Below are 24,847 nucleotides of genomic sequence, written 5' to 3'. Positions count from 1 at the left end.
CACCTGCAACTCATATAGTGGAAAGAATGAACAGACTCCCCAGGCTGTCCTCCCCATCCATGGGCACATACATATCCCTCCCACACAAAATATACAGAATTTAAAAAAGAGAGAGAATACACAAACAACAACATAATCCCAAAAAGATTAGCACTGAGGAAAGGACACCTTCCCTTGATATAATCTGTATAAAATACTAAAGGTTCAGAAGAAAGGGGAAGGAGGGGCAAGAATAACCAAACAAGAGAACAGTGAACAGCTATTCCAAGCTTTACCTTGTTCAGACCCTTCACCATCATCACAACTATTAATTGACCAACTTGTGGACACATGTCCTGTCCAACCGGGGTGTCTCCCCACATCTACTGACCAGCCCAGGGAGAGCAAAAATTCTAGGAAATGTGGCTGAACATTTCTGGAAGACTCCACATTCTTTAAAATCTGAAATACATAGCAAGCATCAGTTATGAAAGGAATACAAGGATATACTGAAATAAACACACCTGAAGACTGATGAGCTTAGAGGCTTCTGACAAATCAAGGCCCAGTTCAGCATGAATTTGGGAATATATCACCATAGTGAAAAATGCATGTTTTAGAGATGGACTGGCTGGGCTGGCTGGGCTGGCTGGGCTGGCTGGCCCCTGTCTCTGTTTCTTCATGTGCAAACTGGGGATAATGATGGTTGTGAAGATTATAGGACATGATGTAAATAAAATCCTAAGCTCTCCTTCTGGCAAAACAGTTACTGAGCCAGACCTGTTTGATGAGAAATGTTAAACAGGTATATAGTAACAACCTTGACAAATGTATAAAACTACAAGCCTAGTACAAATTCAGTAAAGGTTAGGTATAATTAATAAATAAATGTGAAAACACCCTTTCCTTAATCCAAAGGAGAGAATATAGGCAGTATAGAAAAACAAAGTAACCAGAAGTTTCTCTCTTCTTCAACTAGCCGCAGAGAAGAGAAACTCTCATTCTAAACAGTGGTTTTGGGGGCTGGCAAAATGGCTCAATGGAGCTTGTTACTAAACTGATAACATGAATTTGACCTCAGAACCCCACAAACAACAGTTGAAGGAGAAAACTGACTCCCACAAGTTGCCCTCTGACCTCCACCTACATACCATGGCATGTGGATGGGTATAGCATACAAATAAATAGATATGAAAACATGGGGAAATTTTTAAACATTCATTCTCATCTGCAGGCCATTTTGACCTCCAGGTAACAGTGAGCCTGGAGACAATTTTGGCTGTTGCAGTATGATGGTTAGTATTAACTGTCAACTTGACAAAATCTCAGAAGGAGTCTCAATGAGGAACTGTCTAGATTAGGGTGGTCTATGGGCATGTCTATGAGGGTTCTTTCTTTTCCTTCTTTCCTTCCCCACCTCTCTCTCTTTCTTTCTCCTCCCTCCTCTGCCTGCCTGCCTGCCTGCCTGCCTGCCTGTCTGTCTGTCTGTCTGTCTGTCTGTCTGTCTGCTCACTATATAGCCCTGGCAGTCCTGGAATTCACTATGTAGATCAGGCTGGCTCTGAAACTCAAAAGTGATCTATCTGCTTCTGCCTCTTGAGTGCTGGGATTAAAGATGTGCATCACCATCACCCAGCAAGGTATTTTCTTAACTGGGTTAACTGAGGTAGGAAGAACCACCTTGAATGCAGGCAGTTCAATTCTGGACTGATGATGTAAAGCAGAGAGAGAGTTGAATACAAGCCTGCATTCTGGTCCCTGAGTATGGGGTGCAATGTGAGCAGCCCCTTGTAGTTCCTGCCTGCCTGCCCTGACATAATGGAGTTGGAATGATGAGCTAAAGAAGCCCTTTTCCCCTTACGCTGGTTTTGTCAGCATATTTTATCACAGTAAGAGACTAAGACATAGTAATAGAACCCATGCTGCTGGGATCCAAAGTCAAAGATGCTGCTCAGTGGTCTGAAATATATTGGATAGCTCCTACAACAAACAAACAAACAGCTGCTTAAGTACTCAGTTCTATAGGAAGGAAAATTTGGAATTCCTTTCCAAATGAAAAATAAAAAGGAGGCCAGGAGAATGTGCCAAAACCATATGGAGAATTTTCTAAAAATAAGACTCTCTTAGCTTGCCTCAGGCCTTACAGTGTTAACAAAAGCAAGACCTTAAAATCATGATTTTAAAGACTCCTCTCAGATGAGCGAAGCAGCTAGTCTATAAATCCCTGGTCATTTATGCAATGTTGGTTGATGGCAATTCCCTGCACGCCTGAAATAAAAGGAAGTTACAGCTGTCACTTCTCAGTCTACTGTACCACTGCCACAGTTATCTTGTTCACCCAGAGCGCTCAAATTATTTTTAAACATTATTTATTTATTTGGTTGTTTATCTAGAGAGATAGCCAGAGAGCAAAAAGGGAGTATGAGAGAGTGGGAGGGCATGCACATTGCCATAGCACGTGGAGGTCAGAACACACTTCTGGGAGTCAGTTTTCTCCTTCATGTAGGTCTACAGATCCAATTCAGAGCACCGGATGTGGCTAGCAATAAGCTCCTTTACTCAAGGTGCCGTCTCACTTGATATTAGCAAACAGGGTCTACTATGGGTCTGCTTGAACTTTCCATCTTCCTGTAGCCTGAATAGACGTGAAGTCTGTAAATAAATAACTTCTTTAATCAAGAAGCAGTAGGTGATTCAAATGTACTTTGAAGCTCACCTCTAGCAGTCAGAAATTAATCTCCACTGGCTAGGGAGAGGTTTCAAATATTCTCAAGAAGTATTCAGAAACCTTCATGGCTTCTTGATCACCCTCAGCTCCCAGAAGCCGAAAGAAACTGAATGGATTAGAAATGTCTCAGGGCCAGTCTTTTACAGGGAGGAGAAAACTTGCCCCATATTTTCATGTGAGCAACACCCTAATCTTACTAATCCAATTTTCCTGGGACTCTGACAAACTAAAGTACAAAGTCTCATTTCTGGCTGCCACTGTCTTCCCTTCACAAAACCTCCGAGCATAATGGTGCCGTGATACGTTTCATCAAGACGCAATAATGCTCTTCTTACCTCTGGGGAACTTATGCTATGGTCAGTGGACACTCAAACTGATGAAATAGCCTTGTCTCAGAAAACTTAAAATCAGGCTAGGTCTCTCAGGCTTCTAAGGCACCCCATTAACACACTCTATTATGAGTGATTCTTTCCTGTCTGCCTTCCCTTTAGAAAGTGATACATATGGCCTTTTAGATACTGTTTATCGATAATGGAATCTAACAGAAAGGAGAAACTTAGTGTGTGCTGAGTCAGTAACAGAAATGAGAAGAACTTTCTCGTTAGCAGCTCACTGATACACAATTTCAGACAGTGCTTTTACAGAAACATTCTGTGATTCAGTAAATTTCTACAGTATGTTAACTTAATGACAGGTCAATGAGAGTGCAATTCCAAGATCATACAGCCACAGCACCTAACACCTCCTTTGACCCTCTCCTAGTTACAGCCACTGTCTATTCCATGTTTCAGTTTCTTGTTTCTAACAGAAACTCCAATCCCATCACTCCTCTCAGCTCTCCATTCTCACATCAAACATATCCCCTTCAACCCTCCTAGTCTTTCCTGTTACCCATAGCCGACTGTGTCTTCAACATGTTTTATGCTTTACTTCAATTGAAATGGCTTGTTGTGAGGCTACCTGTAAGAAGGTAGTCTGTTGCTCACTTCTATCTGGCAGGAGCCCCAGGGAAGACTGTCCAGAAGAGTTTAAGACCACTGTCCTACTCTGAAGCTTGAAGCCTAGTTCTGGCTCCCGTAGCTAGCTAACCTTCAGGTGTCTTAGTTTCCTCTGCTCATGAATATGAATTCCTTACGGAAAAGGAATCCATGTTGACGCCTACTCTAGCCATGCTTCTTTATGGTAGAAAGGCTCAGGACATTAGGCTCAGAGTTACAAGCACTCAGTTTCTAAAGGAAACAACAAGCCTAAGCATCGATACAAAATGCTCATGTCAAGTACAAATACAAACAGCTGGCATAAAGTATGTTTATAGCACAGAAAAAAGAAGGGTGAAAGCTCAGAATTCTTACCTCTTGGTTTGTTTTCTGTCCTGGTTTCATGTAGAAAATAAAAACTGTGTCAAAAGGCCGGCATGGCAAGAGATCCAGATACCCAATGTCATCAAAAAACCCAGGTATGGTAGAATCCAGTGCAATAAGGTGAGGAGGTAGACGACTATTTGCAGGTTCCTGTCACAAAAGACAAAGGGGCAATTGTTATCCCCGCATTATTCCAATTATAAAGCAGCATTTGTAACTGTGACAGTTTGGTTGATTGGTTGGTCATTCATTCATTGTGTATGGTTGTTTTGCCTGAAGGTGTATATGTGTCCCACATGATTGCCTGGTGCCCACAGAGGCTAGAAGAGGACACAGGATCCTCTGGGGTTGGAATCACAGATAGTTGTTAGCAGCTATGTGGGTGCTGGGAATTGAATCTGTGTCCTCTGTAAGAGCAGACAGTGTTCTTAAAAGCTGAGTCATCCTTTCCACCCCCTTCAGAACTTTTAAAAATGTATTTAAAAAACTCATCCATTGCTAATACAGATACAATACTTACTTTGAAAGATAAGTGACAGTTTCTTGCTAACACACTGTCTTAAATACAATGTAGCAATTGTATACCTTGGTATTTTTCTCAATGCAAGGAAAACATAACCACAGAAAATGATGGGTGTGATTATGTAGCAACTTCAGTCATAACTGCCAACACATATAAGAAGCTGTTTTCCATAGGTGAATGGATGAACCAACTGCTTATTAATAAAAATAAATGAGGTCATAAGTCTTAAAAAGACATGCAAGAATTTTAAATTCACTGTTGCTAAGTAGAAAAAGAACAGTGTGAGATTGTATTGTACATGATTCTAAACATATGCCATTAGGGAACAAGTACAACAACACAGAAACAACACAAAGATCAGTGTTTACAGGGATCTGTGGTGGCAGTGGGAACTGCACACAGAACATGCATGTGCCCATACATGCATATACACAAACCCCATAATATTTTTTTAAATTCTGCAATGGTAGGCACGTATTATATAATTTGTCAAAAACCTATTAGCCTGTTGGAATAATGAACTCTAATGTAAATTGGAAACTCCAGTTAATAACCTATGACTACATGTTTATCTACTATAGCAAACACAACACATCAATGGAAGTCACTACCACAGAAAACTTTGGAAGCTGGTGTAATACAGAAGCCCCCTACACTTCTTGCTTGGCTGTTCTATACACCTAAAAGTTCTTGAAAAATACAAATCCATTAATGCATTTTAGGGGCTGGAGAGATGGCTCAGCAGTTAAGAGCACTGGCTGCTCTTCCAGAGGTCCTGAGTTTAATTCCCAGCAGCCACACAGTGGCTTACAACCATTTGTAAATCTGTAATGGGATCTGATTCTCAATTCTGGCTTACCTTAAGACAGAAAACACACACATACACACGTAAAATAGATAAATAAAATGCAGTTTTGTTTTTCTTCTAATCCCTGTGAACTTTTGGGAGTCAGCTGTCTACTAGTCCTACCTCAACTCCAATGGGATCCAGGGATCAAACTTTGTTTGCACAGGCCTTTACAGAAGTACCTCTCCCAGCTAAGACATCAACAGTCTATCACACTGTACTTTCAGCTAGATCTTACAAGTAGTCATTACCTTCTTAATTCATTTATTTTAAATATTGTATTGATAGTTGCCTAACTAAGAAGTCAGTTTCCCTTCAAACTGTCTCTTTCCCAATGAAATCTCTTACATGGTTTATTTTAATTTTTCTTTCTTCATTTTTCCTCATAGTATAAGGTGTTACCATAGGAAATCTTCCTCAACATTATTTTAGTTAATCTCTCTCAATATTATTTAATTTAATCTATAATTATTTAAGGGAAAAGTTAAAAAAAACTCATTGTCTAAATGTTCTCATTGTTACTTATTACCAATCTGTCAAGATAAAAATTACCTCTGATTTGTACAAAAGGTGCCTCTAACTTGTGTGTGTGGGATACTTCAAAGGCCTTTGAGGTATAGATCCATAGTATGTGACCTAAATTCAAGAGCATTCTTAAGGTCAGACCAATATCGTTCTATAAAATCTTGATTACCTTTATTGTTTGATGGAGTCAAATTATTTTCTTAGTATTTTTACTAACATTTCTCAATAATTAATTCTCCTTATATTCTTTGACAAATCCTACTAAGCTGCAAAAGAGAATTCACTTAACATGCTTCTGATTCAGAATTCTGTTAATATTTTAATACTTTTATATATATATTCATAAAACTGGCTTGCAGTTGCTTTTAAAGTATGTTATATCTTGTTTAAATTATTAGAAATATGCTAAAATTCACAAAAATAAACTTGGTAACTTTTTCCTACTCTGGTAGAAATTTTTTAAAATGAACATTATTTCTTAAATCCTTAAATATTCTAAAGTATTAACATGAATAGAAAAACCAAGGCTACTCCTGGGAACTTCCAAGCATATAACCAAAAGATGCTCCACCATGCCACAAGTACACATGCTCCACTATGTTCACAGCAGCTTTATTTATAAGAGCTAGAAACCGGAAACAGCCCAGATGCCCTTCAACTGAAGAATGGATAAAGAAAATGTGGTTCATTTACACAATGGAATACTACTCAGGTATTAAAAATAGGGACATCGTGAAATTTGTAGGCAAATGGATGGAAGTAAAAGATATAATCCTGAGTGAGGTAACCCAGACCCAAATGGACATGCATGATACATACTCACTTGTAAGTGAATATTAGCCATAAAGTATAGAATACCCACGCTACAATCCACAGACTCAAAGATGCTAAGTAACAAAGAATGCCCAAATGAGGATGCTTGAATCTCACTCAGAAGGGGCAATAAAATAGTCATTGGAGGCAGATGAATGGAGGGATCTGGGTAGGAGAGGGGTTAGGGAGAGGAATTGAGGGTGGTGACTGGGATCAGGTTTGGGGAGAGATGAGAAAGGACAGGGAAAACAAATGGAAATTGGCAGCTAGAGGTGGGGGCACGAACACATCTCTAGGACACGCCAGAGACCTGAGATAGTGGAGGCTTCCAGGGGAAGTCTATGGAGTGACTCTAGCTGAGACTCCTAGCAGTGGGGGATTTAGAACCTGAAGTGGCTAATTCCTGTAGCTAGACAGGACCCCCAGTAGAAGAATAAGGACACCAACCCACCCACAAAACCTTTGACCCAAAATTCATCCCACCTACAAGAAGTGCAGGGAGGAAGATGGAGCAGAGACTGAGGGAAAGGCCAACCAATGACCAGCATGACTTGAGGCCCATCCCACGGACAAGAACCCATCTCTGACACTATTAATGACACTCTGTTATGCTTGCAGACAGGAGCCTAGCTAACTGTCTTCTGAGAGGCTCCACCCAGCAGAGACCCACAACTAAACATTGGACAGAGCTTGGTGGGTCCTGTGAAAGAGTTGGGGAAAGGATTATAGGGCCCTGAGTGGATAGAAATTCCAAAGGAAGACCAACAAAATCAACTAACTTGGACCCATGGTGGCTCCCAGAAATTGAACCACCAACCAAAGAGCATACATAGGCTGGAACTAGGGCACCCCCATACTTGTCACCTTGTTTGGCCTCAGTGAGAGGGGATGCACAGAGTCCTGCAGTGACTTGATGTGCCAGAGTAGTGGGGTTGATAACCCAGGGTGCGTCCCCCATCTCAGAAAAGGGAAAGTGGAATAGGGTAAAGAGTTATGTGAGGAGGGGGACCAACAGGGGAGGGGGAAACTATGATCAGGATGTAAAGTGAATAAATTAATTAATTTAAAAAGGAAAAAATTCCTACACTCTCAGGAACAAGGTTAGTATAAAGGATGTAATAATTTTCATCCCAGATATTTCAATTTACCACTTCTACTATGGTAACTTACTCCACTAGGAATATCACTAATCATTTGTAGGCTAGATTTTTGTTTTGTGTCTTCCTTATTTTCCTCTCCATCTATTATTTTCCATTATCTGGTCTTTTATTTTTCATTTATTTATTTAGAGACAGGATCTCACTATGAACCCCAGCTGGCTTGGAACTTACTTTGTAGACCAGGCTGGCCTCTAACTCAAGAGATCTATCTTCCTGTCTCTACCTCTGAAGCACTAGGATTAAAGGAAAGCACTACCATATCAGGTTCTTTCATTTTCCATTTTAAGAGGTTTTATGTTTACATTCCACATCTCAAACTAATTTCTACAGTATACAATATATTCTCTCTACATGCTGAAATCCCAATCAATCAGCAATGTCTTTCTGCTTTCCTAAAAAACTTAAATGACATATGTCCAGGTCAGTTGTACTTTTCATGCAAGTTATCTACCTATCTACCTATCTATTATATTAGGGTATAATCCTCCTCCCCTTTTAAAGACAGGATCTCACTATGTAGACTAGGCTGGTCTTGAACTTTTTTGTCTCAAGCATTAAGCCACCATGACCAGCTAATCTGTGTAACATAGGCCTGTGTAGTTTGGGTTGTAATACTACAGAACTGGGCTGAGCATGTGACTCACTAGTAGGGTGCTTGCCTAACATGTGCATTCAATTCTTAGAACCACAAACCAAAGCCCAAAGACATAATAATAAATGAAAATTTTACTACAGGATGACCTTCATTTTTTTAAAAAGTGGCATGAAAGAACCAATTCCGAGCTCAGCTTACCATGGAAGCAATCCCTTCATAGGTGCACTGGCCTGGAGCCCAGAATGAACCCACAACAGCAGCATAGAATTCCACTGACTTGCATGCAGATAATATAAGCTCTGTTTTTTGTTTGTTCATTAATTTTAAACCTTTCTTCATTTTGACAAAAGTTTATAGCTATCATCAACTGATGGTTAATTTGTGAATATATTTACTCATAGAAGTTCCTAAAAATTACCTTCAATGCCTCTAAGGACAAAAATCCAAAGTGAGAAAGGAAAAGACGGGCTGTCTGGAATTCCTGGGCAGGAGGTGGGGGCTTACAGTCCGTGACAGGGTCAGGGAAGCTTCGCCTCTGCAGTTCCCCCTCGCTCTGCTGTTCCAGGTGCATCTCATAAGCAATCTGCTGTGCCATACCACTTCTTAATTTTTCATGCCTCTCTTCTAACTGAAATAAGTTAGATACTTTTAAAACATTTCCTCAAAATGAAGTTTCTTTCAATTTTAAAACAAAAATAAAGCAAAACACAACAAAGAAAATGGTAAGTTCTGCTGATCAATACTATGTCTCAGTTAAACACAGAGCATAGTATTAAGCCAACAAAAGTTAGACCAATACCTCAAAATTCTTCTCTAGGACCTAATCAATGACTTCTTCATCTCTTGCTTTCCCTGCTCTGAGCTGTTTGCTCACTTGACTCCCAGATGGTTACCTTCACCCTGCAATACGCTATCTTTTTAAAGTACTTACCCATTAGAATTCCTTACCTTCCGATCAATCCTACATTAAAGTTTCATTCCTTCATGCATGAAGATACCTCTAAAACAACCTGGCTTAATAATACAACTACCTCAACCTTCACTATTCAGACCACACATGAGCAGATGCTCTGAGCTTCAGAGGTTAGCCACTTTCAAGGGCTGTATTTCCCTCTCCAATCCCAACCACACTTCTTATACTACCTAAATATCTACCTTTACTACCAGATTTTGATCATGTTATCATACTACTGAAACTTACTGAAGTCAACAACCCAGGCAGCCTGTCTCTAAAAGATGTTTGGTTCTTAAGAGTTAGCCCAAATCTACATACCCATCCTTTGACATGTCAACCTGCTGATGGCAGTCACACCTTCTTCCTCTCCTCCCTAACACTAAAAGCAGTATCTGACCACATATACCACCTAAAAATGTTTGTAATTATCCTTTCAGAAGGAGCTAACAATAATTTGTCTTACTTCTTCAGTGACGATTTCATGTAAATCTGGAATGCTCAAGTCTGCTTTTACAAAAGGAATCTTGTCCACCTCTTCAGGAAATGGCCGGTGTTTCACAGAATATTTAAATCCAACATCGTTTTTAGGAATCGGGCGAGGTTCAGGCACAAAAAGCTGTTAAAATAACACAAATGAAATTATGGGCATCATCTAACAACTGCTAATGATGTGTCTTCTGGCCACACCTCTGGTCTGCTTTAATGCTTCTATTTTCCTAGGTGTATGTATCAACAACGCTCAGTGAGTCTGCATATGTTATGCTAATAGTGCCAGGTTGGAAACCTATATACTGTCTACTCAATTTCATTTCTCTAAAAATATTTGTCAACTTATAGATTTCATGAGCGATAAACAGCTTCAGACCTCTACTGTCCAGGCATCAGTCATCTACAAACTCTTAAGTTAACAACTGAGGCAGTTTAAAGTTTTAAGACTCAAACTTTCTTAAATTTCTACATTGTCCTAAGATTTTTGTTTTGTTTTGTTTTTTGAGACAGGGATTCTATGTGTAGCCATAGCTGTCCTAGAACTCTGTAGACCAGGCTTGCCTCAAACTTACAGAGCTACGCCTGCCTCTGCTTTAAAGGCTTGCGCCACTAGGCCCGCCCTGTTGCCCTATGTTTTATACCCTGTGCAAAACAAAATAACAAACAAAAGACCAAAGACCCAGACTTTGTTCCCAAGAGCTCCCACACATCTCTAGACAGTGTGTGATGAGAGCCTTAGCTAGCTTAGCTGACCCAAATCTAGGTCTTCATGGCCCACATGGTGCCCTAAGATGTACACTGCATACACTGAACCTTCAGAAAATTTAGTTCCTTTCCTATTCTGGCCCCCCTTTGAGTTTTACAGAGCTACTAACAGAACATAATCTGCTCAGCTCACTAACAGATACATCTTAGGTATTAAATTTGGAGAGAATCAAAATGATGAGGCATTTCATTCTAATATTTAAAAATAATTTTTAGTTACATAAGTAAATTCTTTAAAAGTAAGAATTTACAAAGTACTACACCAAATGCATATTTCTTTAGGTTGTTAACCTTATTCATAAAGAAAAATGATTTAAAGAAAACTGAGTAAAATTATCAGTCTATCAGTATATCTAACAAACTTTGGCTAACTCTCTTTGAAAAGTGACGACCGGTAATTTAACATTTCCTCTTTTTTATCTGAATTTCCCAACAAGTAGGTAATATCCACATAATTTTAAATGTTATAAAACATTACAGTAAATTAGATAGCATATTAGCAAGTATACAGAACAAGTCATGCAAAACAATGTTAAATCTCTCAAAGGTCTATCTAAACCTCTCTCACATACAGTACACATCTACTTCTTAAAGTTGCATAGAAACATATGGGACCACTGTTTAGAACAGTAGTTCTTTTTTTTTTTTTTTTTTTTTGGTTTTTTTGAGACAGGGTTTCTCCATGTAGCCCTGGCTGTCCTGGAACTCACTCTGTAGACCAGGCTGTCCACGAACTCAGAAATCTGCCTGCCTCTGACTCCCAAGTGCTGGGATTAAAGGCCTGCACCACCACTATCCGGCATACTTAACTCCTAACTGAGTATCAGGATCCCCAGAAAAGCTTTTGAAAGCTATCCTTACTTTAAAGGTACCTGTAAGGAGTTCAGTAGACCTGGAATTCTAGGTTCCTAAGATTATTCTAAAGTAAATTCCGTGACAGAGAACCTGGCTAGGGACCCAAAACATTCATGTAACCTGTGACTTTCTGTTGGAATGTTACTGAATATTTAAATCACCCCACACACGGATGTACATGCAATCATACGCACCATGTACATGTACTCACTCATACACTGTAATTTCTGATGTACCTTCTGGTTTGCTTTTGCTCCTCTGGGTAAAAGGCAAAGCTGCTGAGCCCATGCAAGTCTCCCAGACATTCCCCGGACCAGCACAGTGACAGAGGGGAAGAAATCATCTAGAATAAAATGTATGTGTGTAAGTTTTTTACTTCAGGTAACAACCATATGTAATATATAGCCTGCTATCACCGGCAGGGCATCTCATGGTTAAAGTCCTAGCTTGGTGCCCCCTAAATCACAACGCCACAGTTAAGTGCCATGAGTACTGCTACCCACTCTGTGCCAAGCATTCTACTGTAACTCTTCTAACAGTCTGGCATACCTCTCTACACACAGTTTGGAGAGATGGTATCTATTAAGGCAAACTCTTAAACTTCCAGTGTTGAAGACAACTTTTATGAAAGAAAACAGGTTGGATATCTGCAGTGTTGACATTCCATTTGCTCAGACTGGGCTCCTACTGCTTACTGTAGGCAGGGACTGTTTCCTCCCAGCAGAAGTTCAGGGATGGAGGTATATATATAAAGAGTCAGAATCCTCTTTATTCCCTTTCTTAGTCTCAGTTATAAAAATTAAAACTGGTTCGAATGCTCTCATTTCTTGTGATTAACTATCTCAATAAACAAAATATAATTGTGTAAACCTGCTTTATTTTTGTTTTGTTTTTTGGGTAGATGATCTATGTAGTATATTTACTTGGAATAAGAGTAAGGCAATCCTTAAAAAAAAAAAAAAAAAAAAAAAATTGCAAGAGAACCAGAAGGCCTAAAGGGGACACTAGGACTTTGCAGGCTGCTCAGCAGATAGCTCAGTGTGGGAGGATGAAAAGTAGGCAGCAGGAGAAAAAGCCAGGCAAGCCTTAGCTCTGGGATAAAGACCAATGATGAATAGTGCCATTCTATCTCATAGTAATGTCACTAAACTTACACGTAACAGGACAGAAATATGTGAATGTATCCTATTGCAATCAGGACTGGCTCTCTCATTTTGTAGAATCATGACATTCTGCATATAGTCAACAGAAGCTTTACAGGACTCAAAGACTATGCTTATCTTTGCATATGTCTTTAGTCACTGAGGAAGTCCTACTGTGGTGGGACAACAACAGAAAATAGTATTGTTTGGAAAACCTGAATGTGAATCCTAGTTATATACTTCTCAACTTACTCTAAGCAAATCATACACCCTCTGTGAGGCTCCTAAGTGAGGAATAGTGTATGTCTTGTCAATGAACAATCACTCAAGTGTTTCCAGCAGACTATCTATATGCTTAAGGATGAGCACTATGGTGCAAGGAAAGAAGCGGTAAGGGCAAGCAAATTTTTGAACTGCCAAACCAGGCAGAAAGAAAATGCAACAAATCAACACAAGAAATTAATAAGGGCCTCCATTTGGATGCACTGGGAGGAATATAAAAGAAAGATTCAAGAGTCACTGGGCAGTAGAGACACTGAGACTAATTATACAAGGAAGTAACAGCAGGAGGAAGCAGAGATGACTTCTCCAATTTCTTCCTGTGTGGGTAGTGATGACTGAAACAGCACAATGATAGGTCAAAGGGAAGGGAGCAGAGGGGCAGGATCCAAGGTTCACATGGATGCAAAGTGTGGTAATGATTTTTATAAACAGTAAATATAAAATATCTCACTAAGGAGGCTTTATATAAAAGTTTGACACACTATGATATTTCAGGCATGCATAAAGAATCTTTAAACAATTCTACCTCATATGACATTCTATTTTCTGACCTCTGTTTCTCTGGTGCTATTATCCTATACCTTTAAGTCTTTTTGACAAATGGTTACTTGGAACTCACAATCTTTGCTTCCCTGAAAGAACTGAGAATACACTGTTTGAGCAGTAGAGAAAGCTAAGAGTGCTACAACTTACTCTGCTCATTTCCAAGCGGTTGCTCCAGCATTGCCAGGATGACACTGTTATCCAAAACAAAGTACCGGAAACTATGCTTGTTTATGGTTGGCAGCCTGGAGTATTTGATCAGAGTGGTCTCATTCACCAGACTACAAGGAGAGGCAGGACCACTGGGTGAAGGAAATGCGCCAAGCAACTGCATGATACTATGAAGAATGGAATAAAAAATAATTAATTCCCAAAGAAAATTCTAATTTTACCTCTTGGATTTATGTATCCTTCTGCCCCTCTGAATTAACTGAATACAGCTATGCTTCCTCTTCAAGTCAGATATATTCTCTGTGGCATGCTGGGTAGAACCTGTACCCTAACAGGAAAGCCATTCTCCTGGGGCAGGGTAACAGCAGTCACAGCTTTCAACTGGCCTAGGAACTGCCCTCAGTCATGAATGCCTCACCTAGGACCACTGCTTCTTTCTCAGACAGGCCACATTCACTGCTTAGTACAAGGGTACTAGGTCCCAATTCCCTCCCAGCTAGAGGGAACTCTGAAGGTCAAGTCAGCTTGAGCACTGGTTCCAACTGCCTCCACTGTCCAGCACCTTTGTTCCTCCACCTACCCAGTGCTGCTTCCTCCCAACAAAACACTGCAAGCAAATTTCTCTCTGTTACTCAAGGGATATGGGTTACTACAGTTCCAAATCAGGAAGCTCCTAAAGACACATTTAGAACTATGCTTGTGTGCTCCAAGTTTCAGGATTATAATAGCCAAAGTATCTTAGGCCTAGAAAAGGAAATAAAGATCAGCCAGACCTCCTCACTTTTCAGATAAGGAAACTTAAGACTCTAAAGAGCTAAGTGATTGTTAAAGAGGCCAAAACCCAAGACCTGCTGCCTTCTTCCTAAATGGCCAAGGAACAGGCATATCCTCATTTCAGCTAAGGAACTTGAGGTACTAAGACTTAAATCTCAAAAAACTATCATAAATAAAATTATAACACAAAATGCTTTATAAAGCAGACGTCTACTGATCAAGACTTACCATTCAGAAATGTTTATAGGTGTGTATACAGAGTGTGTGCATACACTCATGCACACATAGTGAGGGAATAAAGATTTCTCCACCTATGCAAGGAATTTAAAAACTCACCTAGCTCTCACTATGTATCAATACTAGTCTAGGCACTTTATACATATGTCTTATATAGTTTCATATTAACCATATAAAGTAGGTACCATCATTATTTGCATTTTTATTACCCTCACTTAAAACAAAAGGCTCAAAGAAAAACTAGTCTGTATTTAAACATAAAGATTTTACCATGTACTATTAACCTGGCTGAAATATGCATCTCATAGAGCAAACTATTCCTGAATATTTTTGTGTGTGCATGTACATTTGTTGTTATGTATATTGTATGCATACATGGGGTGTGTGAAAGTAGAGGACATGAAGTGTCCTGTTCTATTATTTGCTGCCTTAATCCTTGAGACAGTATCTCTTAATGAATGTGGAACAAGGCTGGAAGCCAATAAGCCCCAGTGATCCTTCTGTCTCTGCCTTCCCCCTCTAGCACTGAGTGAGATTACAGATGCACACAGCCATGTTCAGTTTTTTCACATGAGCACTGGAGATTTGAACCCAATATCATGCTTGTGTAACAAGTGGTCTTACCACTGAGCCACCTCCCAGCCCTCAACATTTTATCATTCAATCTCTAGCTTGGGTGATCTGGCCTCAGCTCTGACGATGAAAGGTGCTGTTTCTTCCTTGCAGTTTTCACTCCTCCTAGAAGTACTGCTACAATTCAAGGAACAAGGGACTCCTCAGTCAGTTCAGCACTCTAAGACTGTGAGAAACAGGAGCATCCAGAAGACTAGCACTGAGAAAATACAGCTTTGGTTTTCTCCCATGGAACAAACACAGATGTCACAAAACACATAAACCAGGTGAGCTTGCTATGTCCCAGTTAAGGTCTATAATGTTATCAAATAGGCTGATGGAAGAGGTTAGGTCACTTAGATGAAATCATTACCAGCCTCACCACATTCTTCTCTTTCTGGTACTGACTAGACTGGAATAGTGAGCAAATGTCTTTGAAATTAAACCTGTAGATAAAAATTAAAAATCCTGTGACTCTCTGAGAGAAAGTCTCCACTGGTATGCTCTAAGGTTCAACCTCTGCTTTCTATAAGCTGTGTTCTGATAAGAAGATACAAAACAAGCTCATAATGACTGTTCATGCCTGTAATAGCCACACCTAGGAAGGTGAGGCAAGAGAACTGCCATGAATTTGAGGTCAGCCTGGGCTAAAAAGTAAGACTCTGCCTCAAAAATAAACAGGAGCCAGTAAGCTGGCTCAATAGGTACTGACTATTGCTATCAGTCCCAACAACCATAACTGGATTCCCTGAAATTCACATGGAGGAAAGAGAAAAGACTCTTAAAAGTTTTCTTCTGACTCCACAGGCCCATGCACACATACAAATACATGGGTTTTGTTTGTTTGTTTTTTGTTTTTGTTTCTGTAAAGAGCAGAGTATAGTGGTGCATGTCTTTAATCCCAGCACTTCGGAGACAGAGGCAGGCAGGATGGCCTATACAGTGAGTTCTAGGACAACCAAAGCTGCATAAAGAGACCGGGGGCAGGGGGTGGCAAAATAATTAAGAAAACAAACAAACAAACAAACCCAAAAACCCACAATAGACTAGAATTTAATCTGCAAAGATCATATATCAGAATAAGGGTTAGGATTTAAAAAGACTACATACAAATAATGTGAACTATCTTAAAAAAAAAGAAGAAAGAAAAAGAAAGAAAGAAAGAAAGAAAGAAAGAAAGAAATTAATTTAAACATTCCCAAACAAATAACATAGGGTGAGAATAACAGATAAAAAAGAAACATGAAAAAGACTGGAAGAGTCCAGTTAACTTGATGAGAATCTCAGTGCTCAGTCTTGCTGCAGTCTCCAATAGATGCTGATGAATTACGTTGTTCTACAGAGTCTGAAGACATTCACATCTCATAGAGAACACTCTATCAGTGATCTACCTGTGAGAGATACATGGTCAAAGCTAAACCCATTGAGTGACAGGATAATAAAGGTACTCAAATCCATGTACTATGAAAACTACATGGAGGAAGCAGTAGTTGAACTACATAAACATTGTCGCTGTGTACTGCTGCTGCCTGCAGAAAGGATTTAACTACCAAAAGTCTGAATAAGAACCAAGGAGAATAAGTTTAACTTGAGAGATTTTTAGTTTGATACAAAGTGGAAAAGCTTAGGGCTAGACTTAACCCAATTGAAAACTAAGCATTTAATAATTATACCTTAAATAGAGAGACCACTGAAATGACTTCTGGATTTATGCTTATATGTCAAGGTCAAGAAACCCAACCAGTTAATATGTACATTGTAAAGGTTATCAAAGATAGACTAGCATGTACCAAATAAACTCAGTATGACTGTAACAGTATGGACGCCCATACTGTGTGAGATAGGTCAGTGAGTATGCAAGCAGTGCAAACAGTTGTGCTTCCACAATCAGAGTAACAGGAGGAGGCACCTACTAGTAGCTAGGTTTACTGTGAGCACCGAAAGTCTATGTTGGTGCCTGAAATGCAAGAGAACTATATAAGCAAGTATGAGCATGCCCAGTTCACCACTATACATGGCTCAGCTATGGCAAGAGAGGGCTTGAGAGCAATGATGGGAGAAATCAGATCACCTCCCTGACCCTCTACTGGAACTCAGTCATCTCAGGAAACAAGGTTTTTAATCACTCAAACAGTAGGATGAAATATGTTTAAGGATGATGAGTTTAGCCACAGAATACAAGACAAACAGGAAGAGTTAAGTGACTGGAAACAAACATCAGGCAAAAAGTAAGGTAATCTACTATAGAATATTATCTGGGGCTTCAGGGGATGATGGGAAGACCTTACAAAGACAGTCTATGGGACTCTGTTGATGACCTCATGTGGAATGACAGATACACAACAGAGAAAAGGTCGAGTGAAAGCAATGCTGATGGCTGGGCATAGTGGCACACACCTTTAATCCCAGCACTCAGGAGACAGAGGCAGGTGGATCTTTGTGAGTCTGAGACCAGCCTGGTCTATTTAGTGAGCTCCAAGACAGCCAGGGCTACACACTGAAGCCCTGCCTCAAAAAACAAAAAACAAACAAGCAAAAGAAAATCAAACCAAAACAAACATGCAAAAAAAAAAAAAAAAAAAAAAAAATTAGTGGTGCTGATGAAAAAAAAAAAAAGCAGCAACTGTGAGAAATGACTGGAACATGTTCCTCCATGATGAACCTGCTCAATAGTAGAAACTAAAGATTTCATAATGGACTTGCTAATAGAGCTAAGAAAGCAGGAAATGAAGACACAAGCCATTCAGATAACTACAGTCTGAAGGAGAAAGAACCCAGGCACACAGCCAGCCACCCATAGCAACTATGCTCTCATAGGAACAATCAAGCTAGAGGAGAACAAACTTCTTGCAGCCTGAAGAAGTCCTAGTGAACAAGGTTCTCCCTGCTTATCTAGCCTTCTTCCTCTTCCTGGTATACATCAAGTCCTCTCTGTGGCACTTCATGGCTACCCCAGCCCACGTGCTGCACAAGCACATGTTCTCATAGCTATCTTCACCAGTTTTCTAGCTAAACCTCAACAAAGGCACTGAAAGTCTAGCCATTAACACAACACACAGTTCTAAACAAAAGCAAGCATCCTTCTGAAAATTATCACCTAAGCCCAAGAAGAACAGAAAGAAATCCAACTATTCTGAATGTAACCCAAAGAAGCAAAGGGTGCTGCACTCACAAAGATGTCAGAATCTTAGGCAGAGCTGGCTTGCACACAAGTCTTCAAGCCAGCCCTTAGTAACCTGACACTCTTTCTTCCTGTGGTTCTGTTTTCCTAAGTTCTCCTTCATTCATTTCATTGCATGAACCATATTTTTACATATTCTATGAATCTATGTAATCTCTACTTATTCTGTCCCTTCAAGCTGTAGATGTGCCTAAACACAACCTCTTCCCAGTTCCCAATCCAGCAGGTATAAGAAACTTTCCCAACTCTTTCTGCCATTCTCTCAAAGACAGAAGCTCTTGTTTCCATGTGACATGCATTCTTAATTGCCTACAATGCTGCTCACAGCTCAAATGTTCCCTATCCTCTCAGTCTGGGTCAATGTGGTTCGCTAGGCATATGTTACTCTGCTCTTATTTTATCTCAAAGCACCCACTGCCTCCTCCCAGTTTCCTAGTATTTTATTTGTATCTCTTCTTTGGGGGTACTAACTATCCATCTGATACTGAAGAACTTTGTATTTCTATTTCATCTTCCCTACTGTACCAGAATGGTATTCATGGTAATAATTGAATCTAACTTATCTGTATGATTCTATTACTGGGCTTTTACAAGAAGTTAAAAAAATCTTAGCTGAATATAACATAAAAGATATAGTCACTGGGCAGCAGATCTGATGCTGTGACACAGCTTATCTCTAGGCTAAGCTATCAAAGAAAGGGCGGAAGTTAATTCCAAGTTACTTCCTGGCTCTAACATGATCTGACCTGAATTAGTATACAAACATCCCAACTCTCTGGTTTCCTGTTGGTCTAATAATGAGTACAAAAAGAATTATTTCCTTTCCATTTTGTGTCTGGAGATGCAGCACCCTACAGGGGCTGAATTACTTTGTGCTGAACAAGGGAGACAAAGAAGCAGAGGCCACTACTGCCCTGTCTGTTATAGTTCAGTCTGCAGCAGCTGTTTCCATACCATGTTAGAGTGGCTTCTGCGGCATCCTTTACCCTCATGGATGCAGGGTTCGGCTCCTTATCACCTTTGTACTTGACTTCTTGCTCACTGTTCTTGGATTTGCTTCCTGAGATACCCAGTTCTACAATCTCCAGGACTTCCTTAAGGCAATCCTAGAAGCAGGGAAAAACAATGATTTTTAAAAATATTTCAAATACATTATTTTATTTAAGAAAGAATATATGTCTTTGTGTACAAGCCAAGGTCAGAGAAAAGCTTTTGGAAGTTGGTTCTCGACTCCCACCATTTGGGATTCAGAGATCGAACTTAAGTCATTAGACTTGGTGACAAGCAGTTTTTTATCTACTGAGCCATCTCATCAACCCCAGATCAATTTTTATATATGTGACTTAAAAGAAGACAAGGAAGCCGTAACAGTAGTTATGTTTTAGAGGTGGAGCTCCAGTTCCTAATGCTCTTTAACAGATATGTTTGTCATAACAAATAAACTTAAACCTCCATTAAATTTCTTTTAAAAGAACTAAATATGTATGTTCAAAGGAGACTAAAGACAGGTTTTAATTTTAATAGTTAAACAGAGTTCACAAAATTACCGTGGACTGTCACAAACCCTGGAAGGCAAAGTAAAATAGATTCAGAAGTAATTCAGTCAAACCTAGATGGTTTAAGACACATCAGTTTACCCAATATATCAAAGAGAATTATTTATTTTTTCAAGAGTGTCTCAATATGGCACTCACTATGTAGCCCAAGCTAGCCTTGAACCTAGAACCCTATGCCTCTGCTTAGGTGGTAGGTGCCACCATCCCCAACTTCAATGATTAACATCTTAAAATAAATTCTTTTTAAAATTGTTTTTATGTAACAGAGTTTCATGTAGCCCAGGCTGGCCTCTAACTCACTATAGTCAGGGATAACCTTGACCTTCTGATCCCTCTTCTACCTCCCAAGTACCTGAAATTACAAATAAGCCCCATCACAGCCAGTTTATGTTATGTTAGAGATGAAATCGAGTGCTTCATAAACACTATGCAGGCATTCTATTAAACTTAGCTACAAGTCCAGTCCTAGAAACAATTTCTGATATCATAACTTTAAAAGCCACAATGAAACTAACTCAGATTTTATTGACAACATTACTAATAAAGATCTTTATAAATATGCAGTGACCCTAGAAAGCTTTACTGTTACTGAACTCATTATGCCTGCCTTCCCTATAAGGTACAGTGGCAGAGAAAACAGACTAGATATTTGTGCCACTTAAAAGTGCAGAAACCTGTGAGAAATACAAAGTCTCCACAAAAGTAACTTTTCTAACCAAGCTGTTACACTAGCATTCCAGATTCATAATCAGGTGTCCTTTGTTTGACAATAGGAAACCAAATAGCTTTAATAACTATCTCCAGTCTGCTATCCTATCAAAAATAAAAATAAAAAACTACTTTTCCAGACACAACAGTTATGCACATGAGCTCATAGCGACTGTGAAAGTGTACACAGACTTGGGAGCTATTGGCATCTGTGATCATGTATGACAGCTGCTGGGAGATGTAGAATCAACTTTCTTTAATGATGTGATCACTGGTAGGTTGACTATACTCCAGGGCAGGCCCCATTCTCATTCCTAGTAGCTAGGAAACACAAACAACTCAACAGAAGGAAAAAACTCAAAATTGTGTAGGTAAGAAAGTGAGGATAGCGAGGGTAGAACTTGGTGAAAAGACAAGAATGTCCGAAATAGACAGTATGAAATTTTACAATATTAATGAATATTATTTTTTATAAAAGAGATCTTGCTGGTTCAGATAAATTAAGCAAGGTGTTCTCTTTCATAAAGAATTTCTCGAAAGGGGATGACATCTGTATTGTAAATAAATAAAATATCCAATAAAAATTTTAAAAAAATAAGAAAAAAAGAATTTCTCTGTGGAATTATCTGGAACCAGATCTAAGCATGATGACAGTTTTCAAGTTATGCTCAAAAGAGTAAATGTCCTACTGAAATCAAACAAGTAAATTCATAGTATGTGATACTGTATTTAAACTCAAATATTCTCTTTTAAAGGGTATTTTCCAAACATGTGGTTTCCTGCTTGGTGTTTCAAGACTGAATAAGCTCACCTTTTCATCCAGCATATCAGGGTGCTCTGTCAGCCAGACACAGAGACACTGAAATGCTGCCACTATCATGGAGTGCAGATCCCGGGAGTGAAGAGGAGCTGGCCGACTGCACTGGTATACGATGTAACTGCACACAGAACTGATGGCACGCTTCCGGTCTCCTGAGTCAACCATCACCTTCACCTAAGCATGTCCATTTAAGGAATAGGACCAGTCAGTCAGGAACCACTACACCAAGCATTTGCCCTACAACTGAGCCTATCTGATAATGTGATATACAAGAGGCCTTGTTTTTAAATATTTATATATAGGAACAAAATATTCTATATATACCATTATATGTAACAAAAAAAGTGGTATTCTCAAACCCAAAGCAGAACTTTACTCTAGCATGGTTGTTCATAGCTTAAAACCCAAGTTCTTGGATGCACTTACTCATACTGCAAAATGTGGAGGAATGGCCAGGAAAGAAACTCATGCATACTCTAAGATCCCTATCCCAACCTCACAGTGATGGGTTTTGCTCTGCACACAGTCTAGTGAAACAGCCCAGAGTTATCAATTATCAATTACAGTAAGTTACACATATTCAAAGTATGTAACCTCAAAGAACTGTTACTACAATCAGATAACAAGCATACATCACCCCCAAATCTCTTCATGCACCTTTGTAAACTTCCTCCCATTCCTCTTGTCCCCCTCTGTGAGGAACTACTATCCTTCTCTGCTAGTATAATTGATCAGACTATATTTTCTAAAGTACATATAAGTTCTACAGTATCTATTTCAGGGAGTGGCATTTGGCTAGCTTCTTTCTTCTATTTAGCATAGTTAATTACTTCCAGATGTATCTATTTTTCTGACGTTTCTTTCTTTTTATTGAGCTGTATTCTAGTACATGAATACAGAACAATTGTCTAACCAGTAACTTGTTAATGGACATTTGGGTTATTTCCATCCTGGGGAAATATACTTGCTATGAACATCCATGTCACTGCATGGATATGTTCTCTTATACTGGAACTGGAATGACAAGGTCATAAGATATAAGTGTGATTAAATGGGTTTTTGTTTGTCTGTCTGTTGGTTTAGATTTTTTTAATAATTTATTTTTATATCATGTGCACTGGTATTTAGCCTACATGTATGTCTGTATGAGGGTATCAGATCCTCTGGAACTGGAGTTACAGACAATTGTAAGTGGCCATGTAGGTGCTGGGAATTGAACCCTGGTCCTCTGGAAAAGCAGACAGTGCTCTTAACCACTAAGCCATCTCTTCCGGCCCATATGATTAAACTTTTAAGGATTTGCCAAACTTTTTTCCAAAGTGATTATTACAATTAACATTCTCATTAATATGTTCCTTATATCGTTAACATTTGGTACAGTCAACTCTTTTTAAATTTAGCCTGTCTTTGTTTCTTTATGTATGTATATATGGTATATGCATATGTGTATATGAATGTATGCAGAGGCCACAGGAGGACTGTTGGTTGTCTTCCTCTATCACAGTGGTTCTCAACCTTCCTAATGCTATGACCCTTTAATATAGTTCCTCATGTTGTAGTGACCCCCAACCATAAAATTATCTTCATTGCTATCTCATAACTTTAATTCTGCTACTGTTGTGAACTATAATGTAAATATCTGTGTTTTATGGTGGTTGAGGCAACCCCTGTAAAGGGTCATTCGACCCCAAAGGTGTTATGACCCACAGATTGAGAACCACTGTTCTATCACTTTCTACATTGTTCCCTTTAGATGGGGTCTTTTACAAAACCTAAAGCTTGCTGTTTTAGCTAGGCTGACAGCCTAGAACACTCCTGAGATCTGCCTATCTCTACCTGCCACTGAGGGCCATGTGGTCATGCCTGGCCTTTTAAATGGGTGCTGGAGATTTAAATTTAGATTCTCATGCTTAATTAAAAGGCACTCTTGCCCTGAGCTATCCTCCTAGCCCTCAATGTTAGCCATCCTAATGATTATGTAAAAGTATTTCAATGTGAATCTAATTACATTTCCCTACAACTAATGATATTGAGGTAGGAGAACTCACCTTAAAGGAGAGTGGCACTATTCCCTGGGTTTGGGTCCTGGACTGCATAAAAAGGAGGAAGCCAGCTGAGCAAAAGCATTCATCTGCTCTCTTCTTCCTGACTGCAGACTCAACGTGACTAGCTGCTTCAAGCTCCTGCCACCTTGACATCCCCGCCATAATGGACTGTACCCTTGAACTGTGAGCCAAAATAAACCCTTCCATCCTTAAGTTGATTTTGTCAGGGTATTTTGTCACAGCATGAGACAAGTGACTAATACACTTTACATTTAAGTCTACAATCAATTTTTAGCTGATTTTTATACCTACCATATACCAAGCAGGTATGAAACCAAGTTTTCTACTAGTACCACTGCTCGAAAAGACTAACCTTACTCCTTAGAGTTATCTCTGTACCTTTGTCAAAAATTAGACAGCCACATTGAAGTCTCAATTACAGCCCACTAGTCTATTCATTCAACCCTGTTTCTAACACTAGACTGTTTTAATCATTTTATCTTTATAGAGACTTATGACATCAGGTAGTATTAGCCCACTGTATATGATAGAACAGGCCCAAAGCAATGCCCCATCCAAGCTAATCCATCTTAAATTGAAAGTGGAGCACAGGTCACAGGTCACAGGGAGCAGCACCTCACCCTCTGTATGTGTATGGTCCAACATGGCTCATGGGAAGCTATCCTAACATTATACATCAGTAACTGCTCCTCACATATCTATAACCTTTGGGGATTTCGGAAATAAAGTTCCAAGTAGTGTTGAGAACACACTTAAGCTTTTTTGTCTATTTGGTTTCTCATAGCTTGTAAGACAGCTCTGACACAAAGACCTAAGCATCATCATCTCAGACACTAACACTTCGGTGACTTATCACTACATGGCCACATGCATTTTATACTTTCATCTCATCTGACTCTCATAACACCAACTGGCATATGAAAAGTATTCTTTTCCATTTTAATAATAAAAAGTATTCAGATGATAGCAGGGATGTAGAAAATTTGGAACCCTTGTATGTTGTGGTGGAACAACAATCTGTAGTTCTTCAAAAGCTAAAGAGAATTATCAAAAACCCAAGATTTTTACCTCTCACTACATACCCCCAAAAACTGAAACTGATATTCCGAATAAATACACATACATCCACAGCAACTCTAGTATTAAGAGCTGAGGATGGA

The 24,847-nt window shown here is 39.3% G+C and overlaps 1 protein-coding gene across 6 annotated transcripts in view; it reads right to left on the bottom strand.

Annotated features, from left to right (window-relative positions):
• Positions 1-24,847, bottom strand: part of Ralgapb (Ral GTPase activating protein non-catalytic subunit beta) — a 90,458-nt gene that overhangs the window by 22,703 nt on the left and 42,908 nt on the right. For all 6 annotated transcript variants that reach the window (XM_076930150.1, XM_076930151.1, XM_076930148.1 and 3 more), the window contains 8 exons: positions 21,613-21,795; positions 19,492-19,643; positions 13,713-13,900; positions 11,832-11,938; positions 9,950-10,102; positions 8,950-9,159; positions 4,060-4,218; positions 276-441 (listed from right to left, as the gene is read on the bottom strand). In XM_076930150.1, the coding sequence (XP_076786265.1) occupies positions 276-441; positions 4,060-4,218; positions 8,950-9,159; positions 9,950-10,102; positions 11,832-11,938; positions 13,713-13,900; positions 19,492-19,643; positions 21,613-21,795 (1,318 nt within the window). The remainder of the gene's footprint in view (positions 1-275; positions 442-4,059; positions 4,219-8,949; positions 9,160-9,949; positions 10,103-11,831; positions 11,939-13,712; positions 13,901-19,491; positions 19,644-21,612; positions 21,796-24,847) is intronic.

This window comes from Arvicanthis niloticus, chromosome 2 (genome assembly GCF_011762505.2).
Source record: "Arvicanthis niloticus isolate mArvNil1 chromosome 2, mArvNil1.pat.X, whole genome shotgun sequence".
NCBI classification, from domain to species: Eukaryota; Metazoa; Chordata; class Mammalia; order Rodentia; family Muridae; genus Arvicanthis; species Arvicanthis niloticus.
The sequence above is the reverse complement of the archived record's forward strand: the minus strand, read 5'-3'. Positions and strand labels throughout refer to the sequence as shown.